Raw genomic sequence first — 23,141 nt, forward strand, 5'->3', positions numbered from 1 at the left:
GTGTGTGTTATGTCGCGTGGTGGCAATACAATGATGGCTTTCAAGTATGTCTGCTGTGGCTTATTTATTTACTACACTGCGTACTTCTCCTTTAATGCAACCCACATATCAAGTGGTTAATCTCTTCACTGAAATTAAGTGAATATTATCCCGAGAATGATCTGAGGGATTTTGCGGGGGACGGTCAGACTGAGGCTGGTTCATGTAAAGTGAAAGTAAGACGATGGAGGGGAGAGTTACGCTCATTTGGGATTATGAATAGGGTGTGGAGAGGGGGGGTGGGAATGGATCAATGGGATTATTATAAATCACTATGACAGCTCAGAGCTGTAGCTTGTTTAAAGCCAGTCTCACTCCACCAGTTCTTACAACACACCAAACAGAGGAGAAAAGACAAATACTCAACATATAACTCTAGAAATGATCTATTATTATTCAATTACCACACCATCATCAATTACATGAACATTTGTGAAATTTGATCATAGTGATATAATGAGGAAACTTGTTTATCCCTCTTGTGGCTGAAAGGGAAATGTCAGTCCATTCACCAATATTATCTTATTATCTTATCAATAATCAGCCACATTCTGATGAAATTTAGTATCAATATTCTGACACCCAAAAATATAATTCTTACTGACTTTCGATCTCCTGAACATTTTATTCTTGCACACTGACAACATTCCCCAGGATATTTAAAGACAGAGACACAGATAATAACAAATACTGAAAATCTGAGGTGTTGGTGAATTTAATGTGATTACTTTTATTGGTGAACAGCTGTCATGACACAGTTATATTTTCAATTAATGAAGGTCTATACAGAATACAACGACATCAATATGTTTTCTTATCTACTTTGTCACAACACATATTCAGAATAACAACTATTAAATCTTAACCGAATATTTTTGTTCTTTCTTTCAAACATCTACAGTGAAGGTAGGGGGTTTATGTATATGTGTGTGTTTGTGTGTGTTTGTGTGTATATAAATATACACGCTCATACACCAAGGAAATTAACATTTACAGTTACATGTAGAGTAATATAATAATTTTGTCAATCAGTTATTATTTTAAAAAAATGCAACTTTCTAACTATATGAGAGCAGTTTTCTTTGGTCTGCTCTGAAAATCTCTTGTGAGTCTGCTGCCTAAAGTTCATAAGTTGTTCTTCTTCACAAATCTTAGAAATGAACAATTGTTAGGAAAAACACAATAGATTATTTCTGTTTGAAAAGATTGAAATGTTTGAAAAGAGAGAAGGGGGGGCTCTGCACACTGGCTCAACCCGTCTTTGTCATTGGCTTGATAGCACAGCTTTCTAGCATAAAATCACATTTAGAAAACTGACAAGAGGTTGGTTACAGAATACTGTGAGCTGACCTGGAATCTGTTATTCTTATTGAACGTACACTATTAACAGATTTTCTCACGGGCTCCTACCTTTTAAGACCTTAACTCTTTATCTCTTTACACCACAAATATTAAACACATGATGATACTCACTATTGGGTCTATAACTTATGTCACAGAGTATTTACTGAATTCGAATTACATGCTGTCAATTTATCACAGTTTATCACACTTTTCTTTGCTTGCTATGATAAAAACATATTCTATTATTGCAGGTTCAACTTCTTTTAACATACTTTGTCATTTAATTGTCCCATTGTCTGTTTTATTGATGCAATTCCTGTAAATTGCACCTTTTATTTCAAATACCAGTCTATTATATCTTGTGTCATAATATTTCATGTTAAAACATTATGCAAAAAAAATAATTTTCCATTCATAGATTTATATTCATGAAGTGCAATATATACAAGCTAAAATAAGAATAACAACAAACTGAAAAAAATCTGTGAGTCTTGTAATTTGGGAGAAACAGTTTTTGACTACAACATCAGTGACATATATGAATGAATATATATTTATATACAATAAGGCGAGAATGTACGTTCATCCTGCCCTGTTTATTGAGATAGAATTTTCACTCCGCCACTTTGCCTGTTTGCTCCGCTCCTTCCACCCACTCCTGCCTGACCTCTGGCTCCGTCCCTCCGCCCACCTCCTTATGGGCCTGCAGCTGCTGCATGAACTCATCCAGGATCTGCTGGGCTGACAAGGAGGTCACATCCACAACGTCCTGCTCCAAAAGCGTTACCTCTATCCCTCCCTTTCCACCCCAGCTGTCGCCACCCACATGGGCCTTCTGAGGGGCTAGAGGGGTGTCAGTGTGGTTAGTGCCCATGGGAGGCTGCTTTTGGCTCTGGGGATAGAGAGGTTGGGGTCTGGCTGCATAACCGGCTGCCATTTTTTTATATATAGCAGCGCTGATGTCAGCTACAGAGATAGGTGGGCTGTGGCTCGACTCATGTTGATTTGAGAGACAGGCCTCCGTTGCTGTTGTTGGCGTCCCCTGTTTAAAAGGCATGAAAGCAGTGACCCTCTGCAGACCTGCCTCTGACTTTGTCAACCGATCGGATGCAGCCTCCACCATATTAGGAGAGTGGGATTGGCCGTCTCCTGGCAGGGAGGTGGCGAGGCGGCTGATTGGAGCTGAAGCTGTCAGGAACTTCTGTATGGCCTCAGACGAGTTAAAGTGCTTCTCCAATAAATCCCTTATCAAGTACGGCACCTGGGGAAGACAAACCAACACGAACAGTAACTCTGTATTCAATCCATGCAAAAGAAATAGAAGAATGGTCTGAACATTCCTGAAGGTTTACGATAATGTGTTTACACCAAACTTTATACACTTGTTATACCTCAACTCTTTTGAAATACTTGTCATGTCTCAACTCCAAAATACATTCTGATTACATGCAGGTTTCAGAGCAGTGTGTTCAACAACAATTCAACAAAAATAAGTCTTAACTCGTAGGAAAAAGCTTTAGTTTGACTGACATTGAATCTAATGCATGATGTATAATATTTTGAATAAAATCATAAATTGTCATTATAATTTTATCTACTGACTGCTAAATAGAGTATTACGATGTTTAGTATGAAGTACATCCTGTATCACATTAGTATGTAGTAGGTGAGACAGTGTCTGACCCTGGACCTCGAGCGGTCACATTCAATTATTACCTGCACCAAGGAGGTTTTGTGGATTGTTCGTTTGTTGGCATGATTATGCAAAAACTACAGCACATATTATCATAAACCTTATTGGAAGAACGTGATGTGGGTCAAGGAGGAACCCATTGATTTTTTTTCCTGCTTTTTTTAACATTTCAAGATACAAACTTTTTCAAAATTTTCATTGATTTCTCAAGAAATAATGCATGTATCTCGGTGAGGAAAAAATCAGGCATATTAATAATCATAATAACTATGATTGTGCACAATTTGGTGCAGCCTGATTGAATTCAGGGAGCTTGTTGGGCCTTGACAGGGGTATGCGCTGTATTTAGTACCATTCTAGTTCATCACACATCCTCTCATCATGCTTACGTGGACTGGAGAGTTGTGGGTGCACAAACATTGATTTCATGGTGTCTATTACTTTAATATCTTGACTTGGGTGTGATGAGGATCTAGTACTGGCTGAAACGCATGTGCAATTGCAAAAAATACCTTTGTGTGTGAAAGTAGGCACATGGGGTGTTGTGGTTTCATGATACTAAATTTCAAATTCTGAAATGACCCTTTCAAGACAGCATTAAAAACCGATCCACCCCATTAGAGTATTCATTAAAAGAAACATCCACTGTGTGTGGAAGTGTGCATGGGTGTCCATTAGATGGCGCCGTGCTCACGTTGATGTTTTCCATTGCAGCGATGGTCCTGTGGGTGTCCTCCAACTCGGAGCTCAGCTGGGACACACGGTTCAGCAGATACTTCCTCTCACTGCTCAGACTCTCTGACTGCACGTAACAAGACAGTGATTAAAAGGCATGAAAACAGCTCGTGGGTTGTGAATGAATCCCCACCCATCCTTATCTCCATACAGCTCTCTCACCGCTATGTGGAGGTGTTCACCCAGCAGGTTATTGGCCTGTTTGGTCCCAGAGTGGGTCTCCAGAAGGCTGTAAGAACACAAGAGGGAAGAAAAGAAACCTTTATTTCTATACCTTTCACTTCATATCCCCTACATTATCATAAGATAGTAATAAAGATGGGGGGATAAGAGGATAAGTACAATTGTTTGTTAGGGCAAGTGTCCACCACAAACTGTCCTGATGAATATGCAACAACTGACTCCAAACTGGAGCCCAGTGTGAGACAACTTTCACTCCAGTTGCTCCAGTCTGTTGAACAATGTGTGCTATGTAATACAGGCCTGACAGGACCCAGGCCAGAACACTGCTGTCACTGGAGAGTGTGAAGGGAAAGGACAGATGCTCAAGTAGTCCTCATGTGTGTGTTGCTCGTGGAAACACACGGCCAAATCAGAACAGCCATAGGAATGTACAGGGGGAAACATGTGGCCTATGCTGCTCATCCATTATGGTCCACTGTTCAATTAATCTATAAGAACTGTTATGTAAAGCCATAGGTTGTTTTTAATGATTACTGGAGGCTGCAGGGTCAATATGTGCTCACACATCACAGCATTACCCTCTCATATAGAGGCATGTTACCCTTATATACTGCATTGCATCCCGCTACAAGTGGAAGAGATGTTTCCCTGCACATGTATGTGATTGGGTATAAGTGGTGTTAACTCATCGTGGCTGTTGAAATTAGCTCTGTTCACGAATCCAAACCTTTTATATTTCTCCTTGACGTGACTGAGCTCGTCTCTGGTCCTCTGCAGCTCCGCCTCCAGGCTCTCGATGCAAACCACTGTCTGCAGCAAGTTCTGGTGAAGATCTGCATTCTCCTCCTGGAGAGCCCTGAACGCAGAGGGAGGACGGGAGAAGGATGTCACCTTTTTGACTCCATACTGATAGTTGCTATATAGAACATAAATATATGGTTGGTATCAAATCAATGAGGCCTTCTCTCATGTACCTCCATTTTAGAGATCTACTGATCATGCATGGTGTTATGATCTCCAAAAAAGGAGTAGGATTACGGATCTAGTGAAATTAAATGTGGTCTCATGAGGGGACTTTTGGGCCTTGGTTAGAGGTATAAAGTCCATTTTAAGATGTACCTTTTCTTTGCCATGTTCATCTCAAACTGTAATTCCACACAAACAATATAAATACCTCATGAAAAAAATTTGACTCTCAGCACAATTATAGATAGAAGGCTGACAATCAGAACTTCAGCATATCAACTACCAATTACAATATAATATTAATAATAGTATTGATAATATAATTATAATAATGGAGGAATAGTTGGGTGGAAATGCTTTGAGAGACTTGTGCATTTATGTCACACAACAAATAATATTTTGGTAATAAAGCTAAGAAGTTTAAGCGTTTTGTTTGGTGTTTATGTTGTTTTTTTCCTAACTAACAAGATAAGTTATAAATACGTTGTGTATACGTTTCATAACTCTTCACCTCTTCCTGTTGAAACAGGAGTAGAGGACGAGAGGATGCTCATTAAAATGAGATCAATAACCACTGACCCACCACGAGAGAGACAGAGAGCAGCGTGAGACAGAGAGAAATGAATGAAAGGCTGTGCTCACATGTAAAATGTGACAGAAAGTATACACTTACTGGAGATGGTCAGCATCACAAATTGTGTCCTGGAAAAAGAAGAAAGAAAAGTAAACAATCCTCATAAGATACAGGAAGCATTTGGTCCGATATGAAACAATGTGTCGCTGACTTTTCATACAGTGAGTTTGTATGTACTTAAACAGTATTGTTTGGGCTTTGTTCAGTAAAATGGGAGACAACTCATTCTTTACTAAACTAATAGGAATGTGATAAATCCCTGAGCACCCGGCTTGGTTGTCGGGGTTTCACTTGAATTCCAACGAGCTGGACGAGATCCAACACGATGAAAAACAAGTCAGTGCCCAAGTACAGCACAGCTATATTAAGAGTATGAGTAAAACTATAGTTCAGCACTGATTCCTGATTTGGTGCTATATGTAAAAAAAGCACAGATATATAAAGAATGATAAACAGTAAGAATACGTACATAACCTTCTATCCATCTATCTATTTACTTGTTTTACACACTTATTGTTGTTTAGTGTCGTATGCATTGTACAGACATCTGACTACACCTACAGTGGGTCGCCGCTCCACTACTGACGACATGATGGATTTTTATTGAGCCGTGGCCTCAGTTATCCTGAGGCTGGAAATGGAGTTCGTTAGAATCAATCAGTTCTGTGAAGGTAAAGTGTACCCAGAATTTTCTCTTTGTGTATGTGAGATTAAGTATATGCATGCATGTGTGTTTGTGTGTGTGTGTGTGTGTGTGTGTGTGTGTGTGTGTGTGTGTGTGTGTGTGTGTGTGTGTGTGTGTGTGTGTGTGTGTGATTTCACCGAACCTTTACTCAACCAGACAAACTAAATGGGCCCACATCCCTGCACAGCGGCAACATGGAAAAAGGCCATGTTATGTAATGTTGTGTATTTATTAGTAGGCAACATAAGTGAACAGGCCGGAACGGATTGTTGCATAAGAGCAATGTGATACGAATTCTTATGCAACCAATTCAATCTCACTTTATTACTTGGTGCTGCTAGTGGCTTCATGTCTCAGTGGATGTATGATGTGTGTTGGTAAACATGCTACAGACATGCAGTGGCAATGGGCAGGACAGTTACATTCTTTGCTTTCTCTGTTTATCAACCCAGTGTCTTTGAGCATTATTATGATGATGATGATTATTAATATCATTATCATTATCACAATTATTATTGATGAATTAGGTCGTTTCAAGTCGAGTTTCCCCTAAAAGTACAGGATGTGCTGCATTGCTGGAGAATGACTCAGCTTGCAATGCGTAGTTTGACACAGCCTGTGACTCAGCTGCACTGCCTCTGCAAGCAAAGAGCTGCCCTCCACTTGTTATGCTCGTCCCGTGCTTTCTACACCGACACAGTCTCTTCAATGCAGCGCTTTCCCATCAGGAGCTGAATCGTTTCACAGTTAGACTCTTGACTCATGCAGTACACCAGATTTATTTTTTAAGAGCGTGACTCATGATAAAAGCAAAATACAATATATACTGTATGTATAGCATATAGGTATTATAGAGAGGTAGTGTTGAAGCTCGTTTTTAGATAGTGGGCTCTTTACTTTTAATGAACCATAACTTATTTTTTCTCACAGATTCCCCATTTGAAGGCCACTTGTGTTTTACTGCTGAGGCTTCGCTATCTCTTAAATAAAATCTCCTCAGTACAATGTTATCACATATATCATGTGCAATACTTAAAGATCATATTAATCATGTTACCTTAAAACAGTGCAATAACTATCATATTTATCATACCACTTAAATACACTGTGTAATATTCATGTTATTTATCATACTTATCTATAACCGTCCCTTTATTGGCATTGTATGCTTTTTGCACCTATGTTACCTCAACTTGTGTTTACTAATTGTTTAATAAAGAACTTTTTTTAATACTTCTACTGCTTATATTCATATTGTATTGTTGAATAAATCTTGAATAAATAGCTTAAAATGAAAACATAGAAATTAATTTTTATGAAGTGAAAGTGTGAAACTCCTCTTCCCTTCTGTGTTTCCTGTCTCATTGTGTTGTACCCTATTAAAAAGAGCAAACACACTATCAAAGTTAACTCACCCTGTGTTGTTTGGAGTGCCCCATATATTGTGAATGTTGTCGACCACTCTTCTCTGAAGTGTGACTGGTAACTGTGGAGACTGTGTCTCTGGCCCTGGATGAATCTGATTTTGAAGATGAAGACTCATATCCCACGCCTGCGCCTGCAGCCTGGGCCGAGGATGGAGGTGAGCTGGCGGGTCTCTGGTGACCAGAGTCCGGGTGCACCTGCAGAGGTGGGTTATGGTGGGGATGCTGGGTTTGTGGACAGTGAGCGGCAGTGTGCTGCGGTTTACGGTGGTGATGTTGTTTGGGTTGGCTGGGTTCAGGACTGGTGCTGGTGCCATCAGTAAGGTGAGGGCCACATCTGCCATATCTGTCTCTTGACACAGAGCCTCCGGTGGGCGACGGCCTCCTGTCTTTAGGGATGTTTCCGAGATGAGTATTGTGGCTGGCAGGGTGAGCCTGTTGATGAGGCGGGGGGCTACCGTGATGGTTCCGAGCTACATATGAGTTCAGCTTGTCAGGATTGGAGCAGTCTGAGTGTTTCCGAGAGCTGCTGCGAGCTGCCTTCTCCTGTCTGTTGTGCTGTTGGGGATGCTGCTCCCTCTCCTCTGCCAAGCTCTGTCTGTGCTTCTTGGGTGGGAGCTGAGGTTTGACTGGAGCAGGTGTCTGGGGGGCGGTGGCAGCCGTCTTCCCAGTAGATTTATTTTTGTTCACGCCCAAGTTGGTGAGATCTGACGGACTTATAACCTGTTTTGTAATCTCGTCTAGAAAGGCTGAGAATTGCAGCTTTCCTTGCACAAAATTTGACCTGGCTTTCTGTATCTCAGTTTGAGTCGTCCCTTTACCTTTCTGTCCACTCGCATCTCGTCCTTTGGAAACTCTGGGTGACAGCACCTCCATGGACTTTGCCTTGCGAATGTCAGTGTTAGGCTTCTTGTTCTTGAGGATGCCTTTGCTGGGTAGCTGGCTGGAGGACACTGCTCTCTTTGGGCCCCTGGATACCCCAAGCAGAATATCCTCCTCACTAAAAGCAAGACTACGATTCAAACTGGCTGTCTTATACAGAGGCCCATAGTTCATGTGCGAAGCCCTGGATTGTTCTCCTGCAACATCACTTTCGTTACACTGCAGAAGGCCTTCTTCACTCCTGCTGTGACCACGGTCAAGAGAAGAAAAACCAGGCTTTCCCCTCTGCTGTGAGCTTCCATGTATCTCATCACAAACACTTACTTGTTTGCCATGTCTGATTGAGGCAATTACGATGGGCTCGCTGCTGTCGTCTTCCTGAAACCCTCTGCGCACATCTAAGATGTTGGAGCAGGACAGAGAGTGCTGTGGCCGCACAGCATGACGGAGAGAGAAGGGATCATTAGCGCTCCCCTCTGTGAACCAGGAGGAAGAGGAGGAGGAGGAGGAGGATGAAGAAAGGGAAGAGGATGAGGCCCTTGAGATGGTCACAGGGGTGTGGTGATTGTAAAGTATCTCGTCCTCTTCGCTGAGGGGAAGTGGCTGTGTTTTGTGGCGATGGTGGGCATCGTGGTGAGGGCTGTCATGGAGATAGTGACCATGATGGTGGTGGGGGTGACCATGGCTTTCATCCGTATTTCTGTCTGAGTCATCAAACATTGTGTACCTACAGCAAAGTTTAAAAAAAAGGCAAAGGAAAATGAACAAAATCAATGATGCAACTGCACCAATCAGTGCACATAACCGACATGATACGATACATAAACAATGATTGTGCATAGTTTTTACTTATAATCCCTTCTGGTTTCTGATTATTTGAAGGATCAATTATAACATACAAATGCATTAATTCAGAATCTCTTCATTACAGTGGCAAATATAAATAACTTTTCAAGCTAAAATATCATTACAATTTAACATAAACCTGGGCCAACATTCCCCTTAAATTCAATCGAGCAGCACCAAACTGCACAAACTCATAGAAATCAGTCCCGTAAATATGCCAGATTTTTCTTTTATCAAAGTCTATGAGTCATTAAAAAAAAAAGAAGCCCTATCTCACAATGTTAAAGAAATAACAAAAAAGAAAGCATGAAAATTGTTTTACTAAATCCAGGATCTGCGCCATAATTGAATGGGTTCTCCGCTGACCCACACCACAGCCTTCCACCAGGTTTTGTGGTAATCTGTCTGGAAGTTTTTTAAGTAATATTTCTTATAACAAACAAACTATACAACTAACAAACAAACAAAAAGCCAGTGTTGAAACATCCCCTCCTACGTGAATGTAACTAACCAACCTACCTGTGTGACTGAGGGTCTTGGTGATGGGGAAAATGATGATGATGATGGTGGTGGTGCCTCCGTAGCTGGATCTCGTCCGGGTCAGAGGGGTTGTGAACAGGCTTAAAATACTTCTCCATCACCTGTCTCTTTCCTGGTGTTAGGCTGTGGACGCTGTACTGGTTGGGTTTACTATAAAAGTGGCAACGATCGAGGTCCGTGTGAATAATCTACTGCTTCTCAGGAGGTCTATTATTTTTCAATGATAATATTTTTCTCTATAAATCTACAGTGTATGTATCGATGTCAGCTGCAAAGATCATCACTTCAGACCTGACAATTATCTAACGTTCTGACCACAACAAAGTAAGATGTCCTAGGCTAGTTGATAAGCCTTCAAAAATGTGAAAGTCTCTACTGAAGATAAATCCACAAGTGTTTTAGCAAAGAATCCAGCTGCAGTACCTCTGAATAAGTTTGTCTCCCTCAGCGTCTGGCTGCAGAATAATGGAATTCGGCTCGTGACCAAAGGATGTATGAGCTCCTGGATGGTGGTTTGGTTTTGCATCATGCCTGATGTAACAGCTGGGTGTTCACTGAAGCAGCTGAAAAAGCGGGACATTTGTCCCCATAGAGGACACAATCGAAACAAGCCCTGCGGCCAGGATCTATAACGGGCTTTGTTTAACCCATGGTTACTGGTTGAAAGTGGGGTTTGCTCATGTGTTTGCGCTGCCTCACACATCTTCTTTATCTTTATATCCTATTAACTTGTGTGACATTTTTTTAAACTTTGTTTTCATTAGTATTGTATAATAATATACAAAAGCATGAGCCAAAGCTATTGAACTGCCCACAGCTGCCCCATTGATTTTAAAAGGTTTCTTGTGGTCATTCACCCGAGGCCTTTGTAATTACATTTAGGATGAGCAATATGACAATATATCTATCATTCAGTTTTTCCCTTTTAATATTTTGATATTATCTCCTTTAATATGTTAGGTTGTATTAACTAATTGTCTGCAATGTTGCAAATCAGTGAGTGAGATGGTAAGATGGGATTTTTCAAAGCCGTTTCCCTCAGTGTGGTTGAGTACTTGTTTCTATTTTTATTTTTTTATCTTGAACAGTTTATTTATTTTACCTCTTTTAATATTTTCATTCAACTCTTTTATTGTGCTTGTTTTTAACAGTGCTTTCTGACTTTGAATTGTTTCCTTTGAATTTTGTCTCTGTGTGGTTTTTTTCTTGTCATAATTAGTAGTTCAATGTTTCTAGTCCACCCTTGAACGTTTGGTTTCCCGTTGCAGTACTGTCTTGTACATTTTAACTCTATTGCACATAGTGGTCGCTTTTATTCTGCTAGTTTCTGGTAGCCTGCTGTTAATCGTATGTCTATCTGTGTTAGTACACTGAATGCAACTACACCTGAGTCAAATTCCTGGTATGTGTACTCATACATGGCAAATAAAGCTGATTCTGTTTGAGTTATACAGTTTGACTTTGATTAGCAAGTCTCACGCCAAGGTCTTGATCATTTAAAGTAAAAGGCCCATGTGTGGCATGACGATTATCACATGAAAGGAGAGGCCTCTTTTGTGGCACTGACTATATCCTGCCTAACAAGCACGAAAGAGATCAATTCATGGAGCCCGGGAGCGGCTGAAACTCATCCCAGGGACAACTCCACACACTGGGGTGTTGCTGATCAATGGCATGAGAGTAGTTAGATAAGGGAGGTTGCCCAGACATGTCCGAGCTACAGTGATCAATGTTGAAATTCAGTTCTGCACATGGAAAAACCAGGGATGGGCGTGGTCCATGTTTCAAGAGACGTGACAAATACAAAGTATTTGCACTGCGCCCCCTCGTGGTTAAAAAAAAAAAAGTATCTCTCCCTCCTGACTTTTCAGAACTGGTAATTTTCCACTGCTACAGCAGCCTGGCTCTCGATGTTTCTGGATATTTCCATTTCAGCCACTCTTTAAACTCTTACTGATCATCAGCTGATGTTGAATGAGGCATTAGAGTCTGTTTATTAACACTATGAAGGCCTGTAAAATGAGCCATGATACCACATAGAAGCTTCTACAGTGACCATCAAACCAAAAGAGAGAGATTGGGTTATTAAGTGACATTTAGGACATGTTTATTTATCTGTTTTCATGGACAGATCAGAGAACAGTTCCAACATCCACATTAAAGGAGATGACTTGGCTGTTTTCTATTGTTCGTCAATCACAAACCGCATAACACTGCAGTAAAGGGGAAGTAGATCCGGCAAATCAACTGTATTCTAGTTTGATCCAGTTTGTGGGGCCTTGTTACACACAAGCAAAGATAAGTCCGCCATGACGTCAGCTGTTTTCACCATTTTCTCCTTTTATTTTGAAGTTACTTTAATGTTTTGTATTTTAGACGTTTATATTGTGTGAAACCAACCAGCGACACCAGCAAAACCACACAACCCCCCATCTGTTGTCTGTTTGAGCCGCTTCCAACCAGAACAGAAGCTTATATATATAGTTATATATAGTGCTGTGTTTATAAACCTCTCAGTCGTTATATATCCTGATTGATTATTGATCCCTGATGTTTTGAACTCGATTCTAAAACTCCAGTCAACACGCGTCCGCGTGTTTCGTCGCGTAAAAGCGTGACTACTTTCTCAGCGGATGAATATCTCCGCTTGTCGTGGCCGAATCACCCAAACAGTATAAGTATCACAAGTGACGCTGCATAAGCTCACACTGCCACGACACCATTCATCGAGATCCGACGAGCGGCGCAGGTCAAATCGCATTTGCCTTGTTTTTTTCTTTCTTAATACTTTAAAACCATCGTTACTCACGAAGAGATCTCGATGTGCTCTACCTAACTTTATATGCGTATCGTTATTTAAGCCTATTGTTTACTGACGGCAGTAACCGAGCTGGAGGCCCCGCCTTGACGGCAAACATTGCTTCAATATCCAGATAAGACTTCTATTATTCTTTTTTTTTTTCAGTATGGCCTTTTGTCATCAAGCTTTTTATGTAACTTATATGTTTGAGTGGGCAAATTTCAGTGGAAAACGGCTTTTACCGAAACCAAACCTTAATTTCTTTTGTCGACACTGCGTAGCTAGCTAGCTAACGCCAGGCTATGTGTGCTAAATATAGACAAATGTAAGTGACATCGAAGCCTTGGCAGTGGCCACAATATATTAAACAGGTTGTGTGAGTCGCCAACTCCACAGGTTTACATAATGTTAATAAAAAAACCACTTGAGGTCAGTGATCGTAACGTTTGTAACGGCATTCGGCACAAGATGGGAGCCGTGACGTAGGAGCCTATTGGCTATTGGACGGTTTGAAAAACTCGCTTACGTGGCCGATCTTATTTTTATTTTCACTTAAACTAGACATGGAAAGACTGAAAAGGAATTTTCCAGCCCCAAAGACCAACGATGGGTGCAAGGCTACATCGATTAACCGCAAGTATTTATTTAGTCTTCGATAACAGATCGTATGAGGGGAAAAAGGCTTAAAAACAAGTTTAGCAGTGAGATTGCTAGTTAAAAGTAACAGACAGAGAAGAGTAGTTGTCATAAGTAGTAAAGTCAACAAATGGCAGAATTAAAAGCCAGACTTATAGCACACAACTCAAACGCTAAGGGTTATTTGACAATCAAGCTACAAATACCAAGACCATTAATGTAATCGTGTCAATTCAGTCGTCATTCGTCGTTTTTTCTTTCTTTTTGAAAAACTACATAATATCCAACAAAGTAAATGAGAATCGACAGATCGGTCTGAACCTAAACCAGTTAAGATAAGAGACAAATTCACCTTTTTTTTGCTGTCAAAAGAATCAACTTTGATTCAGTTAGGACAATCAATTTCTGTGTATACATGTTACACTACGCCCTGTTAGACTCCTCAGTCGATACCACTATTTGAGCAAGCATCTTGACATGCAGTCTCTTTTTTTTTTTTTTGGTAATACTTCAATTGTACTGGAGGGACTTTTTAGCATTACAATTTAACCTTTTATTTTCAAGTAATATACTTTGCATTGATCAAATAAATAGCCAAGGAAAGCTACAGTCTTAAATGCAACTTGAGGAATCAAAGCTCATATAACCAGAGCTGTAGCACAAGGAATCACAGGCTGAGGTTATTATATGTGAATTTTTTTTTTCCAGTTCTCAAGCTTTTTTTTAATTGATAGAGAAGACGGAAGATTTTTTTTTCTCTGGGGAAAATGGACTGAGTTATCACAGGGAGGAATGGACTTAGTTATTAGAGGAAGATCGCAGGACCAGCATGGAGCGAGGCCATGGGACTCGGGGAGGACAAGAGTGGAGCCAGGCAGAACAGGACCAGGGAGGAGCAGAGGGGTCCAAAAGGAAACAGCAGCTGTCGGCGATGTGTACACCAGAGGGAGCCAGAGGCACAGGGCAGAGTAGCAGCACAGAGGGACCATCACTGAAGCAGCAGTTCCAGAGCAAGCCAGCCAGTGATGAGAGGGTGGGACAGGGCGCACAAGTCTTCTAGCTTCACACGTTAAAGCAATGCGGTGGTTTGTATAATGGGTAGAGGTATCTCTGTAACACTCTCAGACATTTAGCTTTTCAATTACTTTTAGAAACCGATGTTGTAGAACACAATTTCTCGCACAGCTCTCTCTTCCTCTTTTCAGGCAACCCGCGTAAGTCGTTTTGTACCGTGGTCACCCCTCCGGTTGTGCGCTGACATGAGTGTGGTGGTGTCTGCTGTGATGAATGCCTTGGTAGTGTGCTGGCGAGAGGAACATCTTTTCGGACTTCTCGACCCCCTGCAATCAGAAGTAGTTCCCCCAGCTGGAGAGGGAGGCGGTCCTCGTGTTGTTCGATAGGTCTTCCTGAGAGAAGTTTCAGCATTGGAGTGAGAGTGGATGGTCTCCTGTGCCGCCGATTGCGTGTATACCACAACCCTTCAGTGCTTCAGCAACAGCGCCTCATTGGTACATCAGCTACATCTACCTCTTAACCCAGCAGTGAGTTAATGCATGAAATGTACATGTGGGTGTAACTATCCTGTACATAACTCATAATTACCTATGCTGTATAGAATACAGTAATTTTTCATTCAAAGGATTTTCCATTATAGTTATTGGGTTAAGGGGGAGGGGGGGTATTTAAAACGTGTGTTTCGAGTTCTTCTTTTCACAGGCCTGGCCCCCTAAAGCTGATCATCGAAAGAATTCCCCCGCGCTAGCCGCATGCTACAAGTTGAGCTCATCTTATTTTCTATAGTGCTATGGATCGGGATCATGTGCATCTACTGTGGTTTAAAGAAATGTAGGAAGGTATCTGGTATTTTTCAATAAATCCATTAGATTTTTTTTATTCTAAACTATTTGGAACGTGTTGTGTATATGGGGTATCATGCACATGCTTCGGGTAAATGGGGGGGGGGCCTTAATCAGTCTCTCCCTAGAATTCACAGCTCCATGTTACCGGCTCAAAAGGCCTTGAATAGGAAACTTCCAGGTGCACCCAACAAGATGGACACTTTTCATCGCAGGATAGCAGCTTCAGAACTAGTCTCCAGATCTAGCAAGACGTTCTGTTTTCCCAGGGAGTGCGGTAACAAGTCTCTTTACTAGAAGTCATTGTAATTCTGTACAGGCTTCAAGTTGCTTTGTTGGGTTGGGAGGGGACTGTGTATTTGTGACTCTTGCAGATTAAGTTATATGGCCCGCCCTTCCAAAATCTACATTCAAGTCTACACCTACGGTTCATAAAGGAGGAATCCTTCGCGCTCAGGCCTGTGGTATTTAAAAGCTTCTTCTGGAAAAAGGTTTCCACTTTGAATTGTATTCAGTCAAACAGTTGTCCCTCTGAAGGCAGTTGTAATTTAGATTACTGTAATTCCAGTGATTGTCTTGTAGTGTTGTACTGCTTGTATTTGGGGAAGGGTATTGTGGGGAGAGGCTTTTTCCTTTGCATTTTTCAGTGTGCTGTGTCCTGTGCGCTTTCCAATACCCAAGATCACCAGGAACTCTCCTAACTCATTGTTTGTACAAGTTCCCTTGCGCATCAAGCATCACGTAAGGTCACTAAATGTATTCACATTTCTCTTAACATTCATTGTCTGGCTAGATGCCTCCATTGCAATTCCTTTGCAATTAGTTACTATACTTTGTATTGACAATACAATGAGTGAACTATCTGTAAAGGATTTTCTTATTGCATAATAAATGCATAGCTTGTTGTGATTGAATACAGTTTTGGTATGCATTTGTTCTTTTTGGGGGCTTGTGTGGGGGAGCTTTTCTTGTGCTTTTTCAGGTATGACTAAAGCTTGGATCTTTGTAGAGCACGGATGTGACCTGGGCTCGTATGACACCCTTTTCAAAGTGGAAATTGAAGGCAGATAAGTTGAATCCATCAAATATTGATGTTGGAAGCAAAAAATTCTCAACCCTAGTGGGTGTCACTTATATTTAATGGGTTTAACTGCCCTCATTGTTCTTGGAATGAAAGCAACTTGCTATACTTGACTGTAAGCACTGCTGTGCTTTCTTGTGATAAGTGGAAGATTTGATGGACCTTCATTGATTCTGACATTATCTGCAGTAAAGCTTTTGGGCAAGGATAACAATGGTCAGTTCTACGATTACCATGGGGGGCATAGGGGGTGTTTCTTGTCTACCTCTTGTTTGATCTTGCAGAAAAGTCCGACGGAAGAATGCAGTCTACCTAAGACAACACAGGAATCATCTCAACCAACATGCAGTTTGAACAATGGGAGTCAGGTTGCTTTTTGATCAATAGATTGAAATGATTAGCCCTCAGCTGCTAGCCCTTGCGCAACTGTGCAGGTGGTAGGTTGCTCATATCGCGCAACTGCGTGAAGTAAAACAAAAAAAATTCAGTAGCTGAGGAAGGCTGTGCATGGTGCAGCTTCAATTTGGTCTGAAATGCAGTGCAAATGTGTTGCAGTAGTTTATATTGCTATTGGGTTTGGTTGGGTGTGTCCCTGCACTTCTCTTCACAGAAATAAGAGCGCAAGACTGGCTCAAGAACGAGTGAAGTCCTCTAACCTGGAGCATGTAGTAAGATGCTGGCTTAACTTTTCATAATGAACTTCTGCAATGTTGTAGTTGAAAAATTACATCTTAGAACTGGCTTTATGTTAACCTCAAATAATTAGTAACAATGCTTTACTAGCATTTCTCTTTGGCCACAGGGCCCTACTGCTTTGCATCTTAAACCAAAAGATGAGTAGACCTCAAATCTTTGAGTATTGTGTGGTGGGTGTGTTGTGTAGATCACTCTTTGTTTCAGATCATCTTCGTCTGTCCACTCGATCTCGCCTGCCTCTGAATGCAAAATCATCTGTGGAAGCTGTCAGCGAATATGAGTGTGGCCCCTGAATGAAGTACCAACCCCCTGTGCGCTTGAGCTTAAATCTGAATCCTTGATGGCCTTCGCAGAAGCCCCGCTCTCTGTTTGTGTGTGTGCCTTTTTTCTTTTCCCTTCGGTTTCTCAGGTTTAACTGCCCAAATTGTCTTTGTATGTCATCTGGGATGGCCTAACCTGTGTTGGAACACTGAGAATCCAGTCACATTAAGATCAAGAGCTGCAAGCTTGTCTCGCTAATACTGCATCACTTCAGTCTCATGGGTTCTAAGTTAAGTAATTTCGGTTCCCTTGATTTTTCTTTAACACACCATGGCTTAAATGTGTAACTCAACATGTTGCATGCACATCAGCTCTGCATAACATTTTATTTGTAATGCACAACATAATGTTCATGTAGTCGTTGTCAAACACTGCAGTAGTGTTCAGTCAAGGGTTTTTCTTGAGGGGGGGACGGGCAACACTTTTCTCTCTTTTCAGATTTCTTGTTCAGCTTAACTTGCGACTGAGCCAGGCGACTTAACCCTCTGCAGGGAGTCATGGGATGTCTTGGTACAGCCAGCCTCTAGGGTCTTTATTTCTTTGACGAATTGTGCATCGTGGAGGGCCGATAGCTGTGGTAAAAGGTGCTACGCCATTGGCGGTAAACAAAAATTACACTGATTATTTGTCTCGTTGGAATTTCAGTGTGGGGTTCATGTGGGAGGGGGTGGGGAGTCTTACATTGTCTGTCTTTTTTCCATTACAGCATTAAACTTGGAAAGAAAGCCATACCAGATCGCTTGACCCGTGAATCCTGCCGAATTGCAAACGGGAAAACATTATTATCAGGGATGCTGGTATCGTGGCTTTGCTAATATGGATAAAAGGATATCTTTGAATTAGTCATTCGCCAATTCAGTGTCGTTGTGGGGAATGCTGGGGATTGGGGAAACCAGTTGTCTCTTTCTTCTAGTTTCAGCCTCCTGACCGAGAGAAATCCCCATGTGGTGACAGAATAATATAGCAGCCAGGTGCAGAGTGGTTTTCTTTTCCTGGGGGAACAAAGTCTTGGTTTTGTTCCTCCAGGTTTTGCTTTTGCCCTTATTACAGCAACAACAAAAAAGCAAAAGACCCCGGTGGTGGCACTCCTGACTTTGTCAGGACAGGGTTCAATTCCCTGCGGTGTCTTGCTTTTAACAATGCTGTGCAATGGGGTGCAAAAAAAATTCAAATGACAGTTGGTCCCATTTTCAATTGCAAACCACAAGTTTTGGTTGGTAACAAGAAGACATTTGCCGATATTGAAACTTTTTTTTTATTTGAGTAAATGATCAATACAGTTTTTGTGTGTCCCAGTCCAATTTAAAATCTTTAACATTATTTACTACTTGTTTGCATTTCAGTGTGAATCAAAGATGACATTTTACCGTGGGTAGAAGTGCATTTTTTAAATCAGATAACTGCACATGATTGCAAATGCCTTGCGTAGCACAATGACGACTGTGAATAAAAGCGTACATAAATATCTTCTGTTCTCTTATCTTTTATTTTATTTTATTTCTTTTTTTGACAGCATAGCCATAAAAGAAGGATGTGATTAGTCGACTTGGCAAACATTTGTCCCCAATGAGTTTGGATTAATTTTATGGAACACAAATTTAGCAGAAGTCCTTTTATTGGGGAATTAACTGGTACAGTAGCAAAATGTGAATAGTGAAATGCACACTTGGTAAAGGTAATCTGTAAAAGCAACATTAAAGGGGACATAGCATGCCCATTTTACCACAAGTTGATATGGTTCCTTGGGGTCTTAATGAAATGTCTGTAACATACTTTTGTCAAAATACCACAAGGATCATATAAAACAGCACCCTTTTTACCCTGTATAAAACAGCCCTCCACAGAGTGACCTGTTTTGAGTGCCTGTTCCTTTAAATGCTAATGAGCCAGCTCCCCCCTCCCCCTCTCCCCCCATGATTTTAAACGATATAAATTACATATTTTATGATATAAATTATCAAATATGCATCCCATACTTTGTATTCCCTTATGTTGTCCTGGAGTTTTAATTTTCCCAATCACATAATTAAATGTCCCCTCTGCCCATCCACTACAAGCACACAAGCAGACAGACAGAGAAAGAGAGAGGGTGGGGGGCTATGAAGACCATCATTTACCCCCGAACCCCGACATTCAACGGGTACAACAACAAGCGGAGAAAGCAGAATCGTGGGCTGACCTTATATATACAGTCTATGGGGCTGACCAGCGCGGAGAAATGCTCGTCCCGTGTGAACAGCCAGGCGGCTGCGCGCTTGAGAACGACGCTGCACTGCCTCGCAGCCTCGCTGCCTCCGGTGTAAACCCAGCGTGACGGGGGGGGGGGGGCCAAGGCCAAGGCCATGTAGGGAGATTTCAAGTGCCTTGTTACGACACAAAACCCAGGAAGCTCAATCGAGTCACTCAAGCATGACGTTTCTGACTTAGAGGAACCATAACAAAACGCGCGAGTGTTTTTTTCCCAGAGTTTTTGGGTTGGTAGACATGCCAGATACCCACATTAACCTGTAGAAGCACTAACAAAGTGGAATTTGCATGCTATGTCCCCTTTAAAAATAATGAATTACCATATGAAAAATAGAAATAAAAGAAATAATTACAGTTCAATTTAAGCTGACAAAGTTGAACCTGCCTTAAACGTAGACCTTGACCAAGGGTGATGCAAATAATGTGCTACTATTCCATGATATTTTGACAGTGCAGGATGCATAATATCATCTGGCAAAGTGACTGCTGATGAAAATTAACCTTATAGCTAACTCGTGTTCATTTAAAATTTGTATGAATGTTGCTAAATGTACCTCTTTTCAAATAATATAAAAGTAGAATAATTAATAAATGGGTGCTAACATTGTTCAAATTTCTAGACACTGGCAGTTGCATATATTAAAAAAGAACATGGCAGTAATTCCCAAAATGTGGTTGTCAAACGATCGTATAAAATAATTGGGGTTTGATGTTTTACATTTTAACCTAAAACTTAAACACAAATAGATTTTCTTCATTGTTTATTCTGTGGTATTGCGATTTTCATATCTGAAAATATAAATACAGGTACACGTGTGAACGGCTCATATCGGCCAATATCATCAGCCAACCAATTTAATGGCCAGTCTACATGAGACCTCCAACATTTTAGTTTATTTAGTCCAAAAATTGTATTAAATATATTCCCTCAAATCAAATGGCACACAATCAGTGAATGGTGTTTTGAGCCTATTTGTTTCACAGCTATGGAGCTAGAGCCAGAGGCCCTTAATCTCAATCTCAGAATCCTCAAGTTTTTTAAAGGGCATTTTTATTCAACTGCCTCATTATTAGAATGACGTGGTTTTTCGTAACTTTGCATGTTGCAACATTAAGGATTTAATCTAGATTAAATTTGATCTAAATTCAGATCAAATTTAATATACACATATTACTGGAGTCAACTAACTAAAAAAAAAAGTCTGAATTAATGCAGACTCAACTCAAAGTCAAGGATTAATTCAGATAACAATTAAGCTATAGATACCAAGACTATTAGTTTAATCGCTTGTCAATTCAGTCTTTTTTTTTAAAAAGCTACATAAAAGAGAACAAAGTAAATTATGAGAAATCACTTAAAAGTCTGAATCTAAATCAAGCAAAGATAAGAGACAAATTCATTTTGTTTTGCCAACAAAGGAATCAACTTTTACTTGAAAAACCAAAGATGCAGTTAAGACAATCAATTTCTGTGTATACATTTATGTTACATTACGCCCTGTTAGACTCATCAGTCGATGCCACTCTTTGAGCAAGCATCTTGACATGCAATTTCATTTTTTTTGGTAATTCTTCGAGTTGTACTCGAGCGACTTTTTAGCATTACAATTTCGCTTAAGATGTTTTTACTTTCAAGGTATAGTCTTTGCATTGATCAAAGAAATAAATAACTAAAACTACATACTTAAATGCAACTTGAAAGTTATCAAAGCTCATATAAGCTGGTTAGCTTATATTTCATTACTTTTTATTATTGTTATTCTATATGGACGTTCTCAGTTCTCAATCTATTTTAATTGATTAGAGAAGACAGAAGATTTTTTTTTCTTGGGAAAATGGACTGAGTTATCACGGGGAGGAATGGACTTAGTTATTAGAGGAACATCTTTTCGGACTTCTCGACCCCCTGCAATCAGAAGTAGTTCCCCCAGCTGGAGAGGGAGGCGGTCTCGTGTTGTTCAATAGGTCTTCCTGAGAGAAGTTTAAGCATTGGCGTGAGAGTGGATGGTCTCCTGTGCAGCCGATTGCGTGTATACCACAACCCTTCAGTGCTTCAGCAACAGCGCCTCATTGGTACATCAGCTACATCTACCTCTTAACCCAGCAGTGAGTTAATGCATGAAATGTACATGTGGGTGTAACTATCCTGTACATGCCTCATAATTACCTATGCTGTATAGAATACAGTAATTTTTCATTCAAAGGATTTTCCATTATAGTTATTGGGTTAAGGGGGGAGGAGGATATTTGAAACGTGTGTTTCGAGTTCTTCTTTTCACAGGCCTGGCTCTCTAAAGCTGATCATCGAAATAATTCCCCCGCGCTAGCCGCATGCTACAAGTTGAGCTCATCTTATTTTCTATAGTGCTATGGATCGGGATCATGTGCATCTACTGTGGTTTAAAGAAATGAAGGAAGGTATCTGGTATTTTTCAATAAATCCATCAGATTCTTTATTCTTCACTATTTGGAACGTGTTGTGATGGGGGGGGACCTTAATCAGGTCTCTCCCTAGACTTCACAGCTCCATGTTACCAGCTCAAAAGGCCTTGAATAGGAAACATCCAGCTGCAACCAACAAGATGGTCACTTTGCTTCGCAGGATAGCAGCTTAAGAACTAGTCTCCAGATGTAGCAAGAAGTTCTGTAACAAGTCTCTTTACTAGAAGTCATTGTACTTCTGTACAGGCTACAAGTTGCTTTGTTGGGTTGGGAGGGGACTGTGTATTTGTGACTCTTGCAGATTCAGTTATCTGCGGCCCGCCCTTTTGGAAGGGCGGGCCGCAGATAACTGAATCTACATTCAAGTCTACATCTACCAGCTTAGAATTTTTGACAATAGTCAATGCAAAGACAATAGCTTTCCTTTGGATCAAAGAAATAACAAAGGAAAGCTACGGTCTAAAAGGCAACTTGAAAGGAAGCAAAGCTCATATAACCAGAGCTGTAGCACAAGGAATCACAGGCTGTTATTCTATATGGACGTTTTTTTCAGTTCTCAAGCTTTTTAAATTGGAGAATTGGTGTACACCAGAGAGAGCCAGAGGCACAGGGCAGAGTAGCAGCACAGAGGGACCATCACTGAAGCAGCAGTTCCAGAGCAAGCCAGCCAGTGATGAGAGGGTGGGACAGGGCGCACAAGTCTTCTAGCTTCACACGTTAAAGCAATGCGGTGGTTTGTATAATGGGTAGAGGTATCTCTGTAACATTCTCAGACATTTAGCTTTTCAATTACTTTTAGAAACCGATGTTGTAGAACACAATTTCTCGCACAGCTCTCTCTTCCTCTTTTCAGGCAAGGTAAGTCATTTTGTACCGTGGTCACCCCTCCGGTTGTGCGCTGACATGAGTGTGGTGGTGTCTGCTGTGATGAATGCCTTGGTAGTGTGCTGGGGAGAGGAACATCTTTTCAGACTTCTCGACCCCCTGCAATCAGAAGTAGTTCCCCCAGCTGGAGAGGGAGGCGGTCCTTGTGTTGTTCAATAGGTCTTCCTGAGAGAAGTTTCAGCATTGGAGTGAGAGTGGATGGTCTC

General features: G+C 40.9%; 1 protein-coding gene across 1 annotated transcript; it reads right to left on the minus strand.

Moving 5' to 3' along the window:
* Window positions 1–409: 409 nt before the first annotated feature.
* si:ch211-276i12.4 lies at window positions 410–10,442 on the minus strand. Its single transcript, XM_035160549.2, has 7 exons — window positions 9,951–10,442; window positions 7,695–9,312; window positions 5,634–5,662; window positions 4,722–4,850; window positions 3,974–4,040; window positions 3,771–3,878; window positions 410–2,644 (listed from the first exon to the last, which is right to left on the minus strand). The coding sequence occupies exons 1-7, from the start codon at window positions 10,067–10,069 to the stop codon at window positions 1,997–1,999; spliced, it is 2,718 nt and encodes a 905-aa protein (XP_035016440.1). The 5' UTR covers window positions 10,070–10,442; the 3' UTR covers window positions 410–1,996.
* Window positions 10,443–23,141: the final 12,699 nt, after the last annotated feature.

The sequence above is a fragment of the Hippoglossus stenolepis genome, chromosome 7 (assembly GCF_022539355.2).
Source record: "Hippoglossus stenolepis isolate QCI-W04-F060 chromosome 7, HSTE1.2, whole genome shotgun sequence".
NCBI lineage: Eukaryota > Metazoa > Chordata > Actinopteri > Pleuronectiformes > Pleuronectidae > Hippoglossus > Hippoglossus stenolepis.

Excerpts from the sequence above, each read along its gene's own strand:
- si:ch211-276i12.4 (XM_035160549.2), bottom strand. The coding sequence starts at position 10,069 with ATGGAGAAGTATTTTAAGCCTGTTCACAACCCCTCTGACCCGGACGAG. Across the intron at positions 5,663-7,694 it reads GGCACTCCAAACAACACAGG|GACACAATTTGTGATGCTGA; the intron begins GTGAGTTAACTT and ends TTCTTTTTCCAG. Across the intron at positions 2,645-3,770 it reads CTGCAATGGAAAACATCAAC|GTGCCGTACTTGATAAGGGA; the intron begins GTGAGCACGGCG and ends TGTCTTCCCCAG.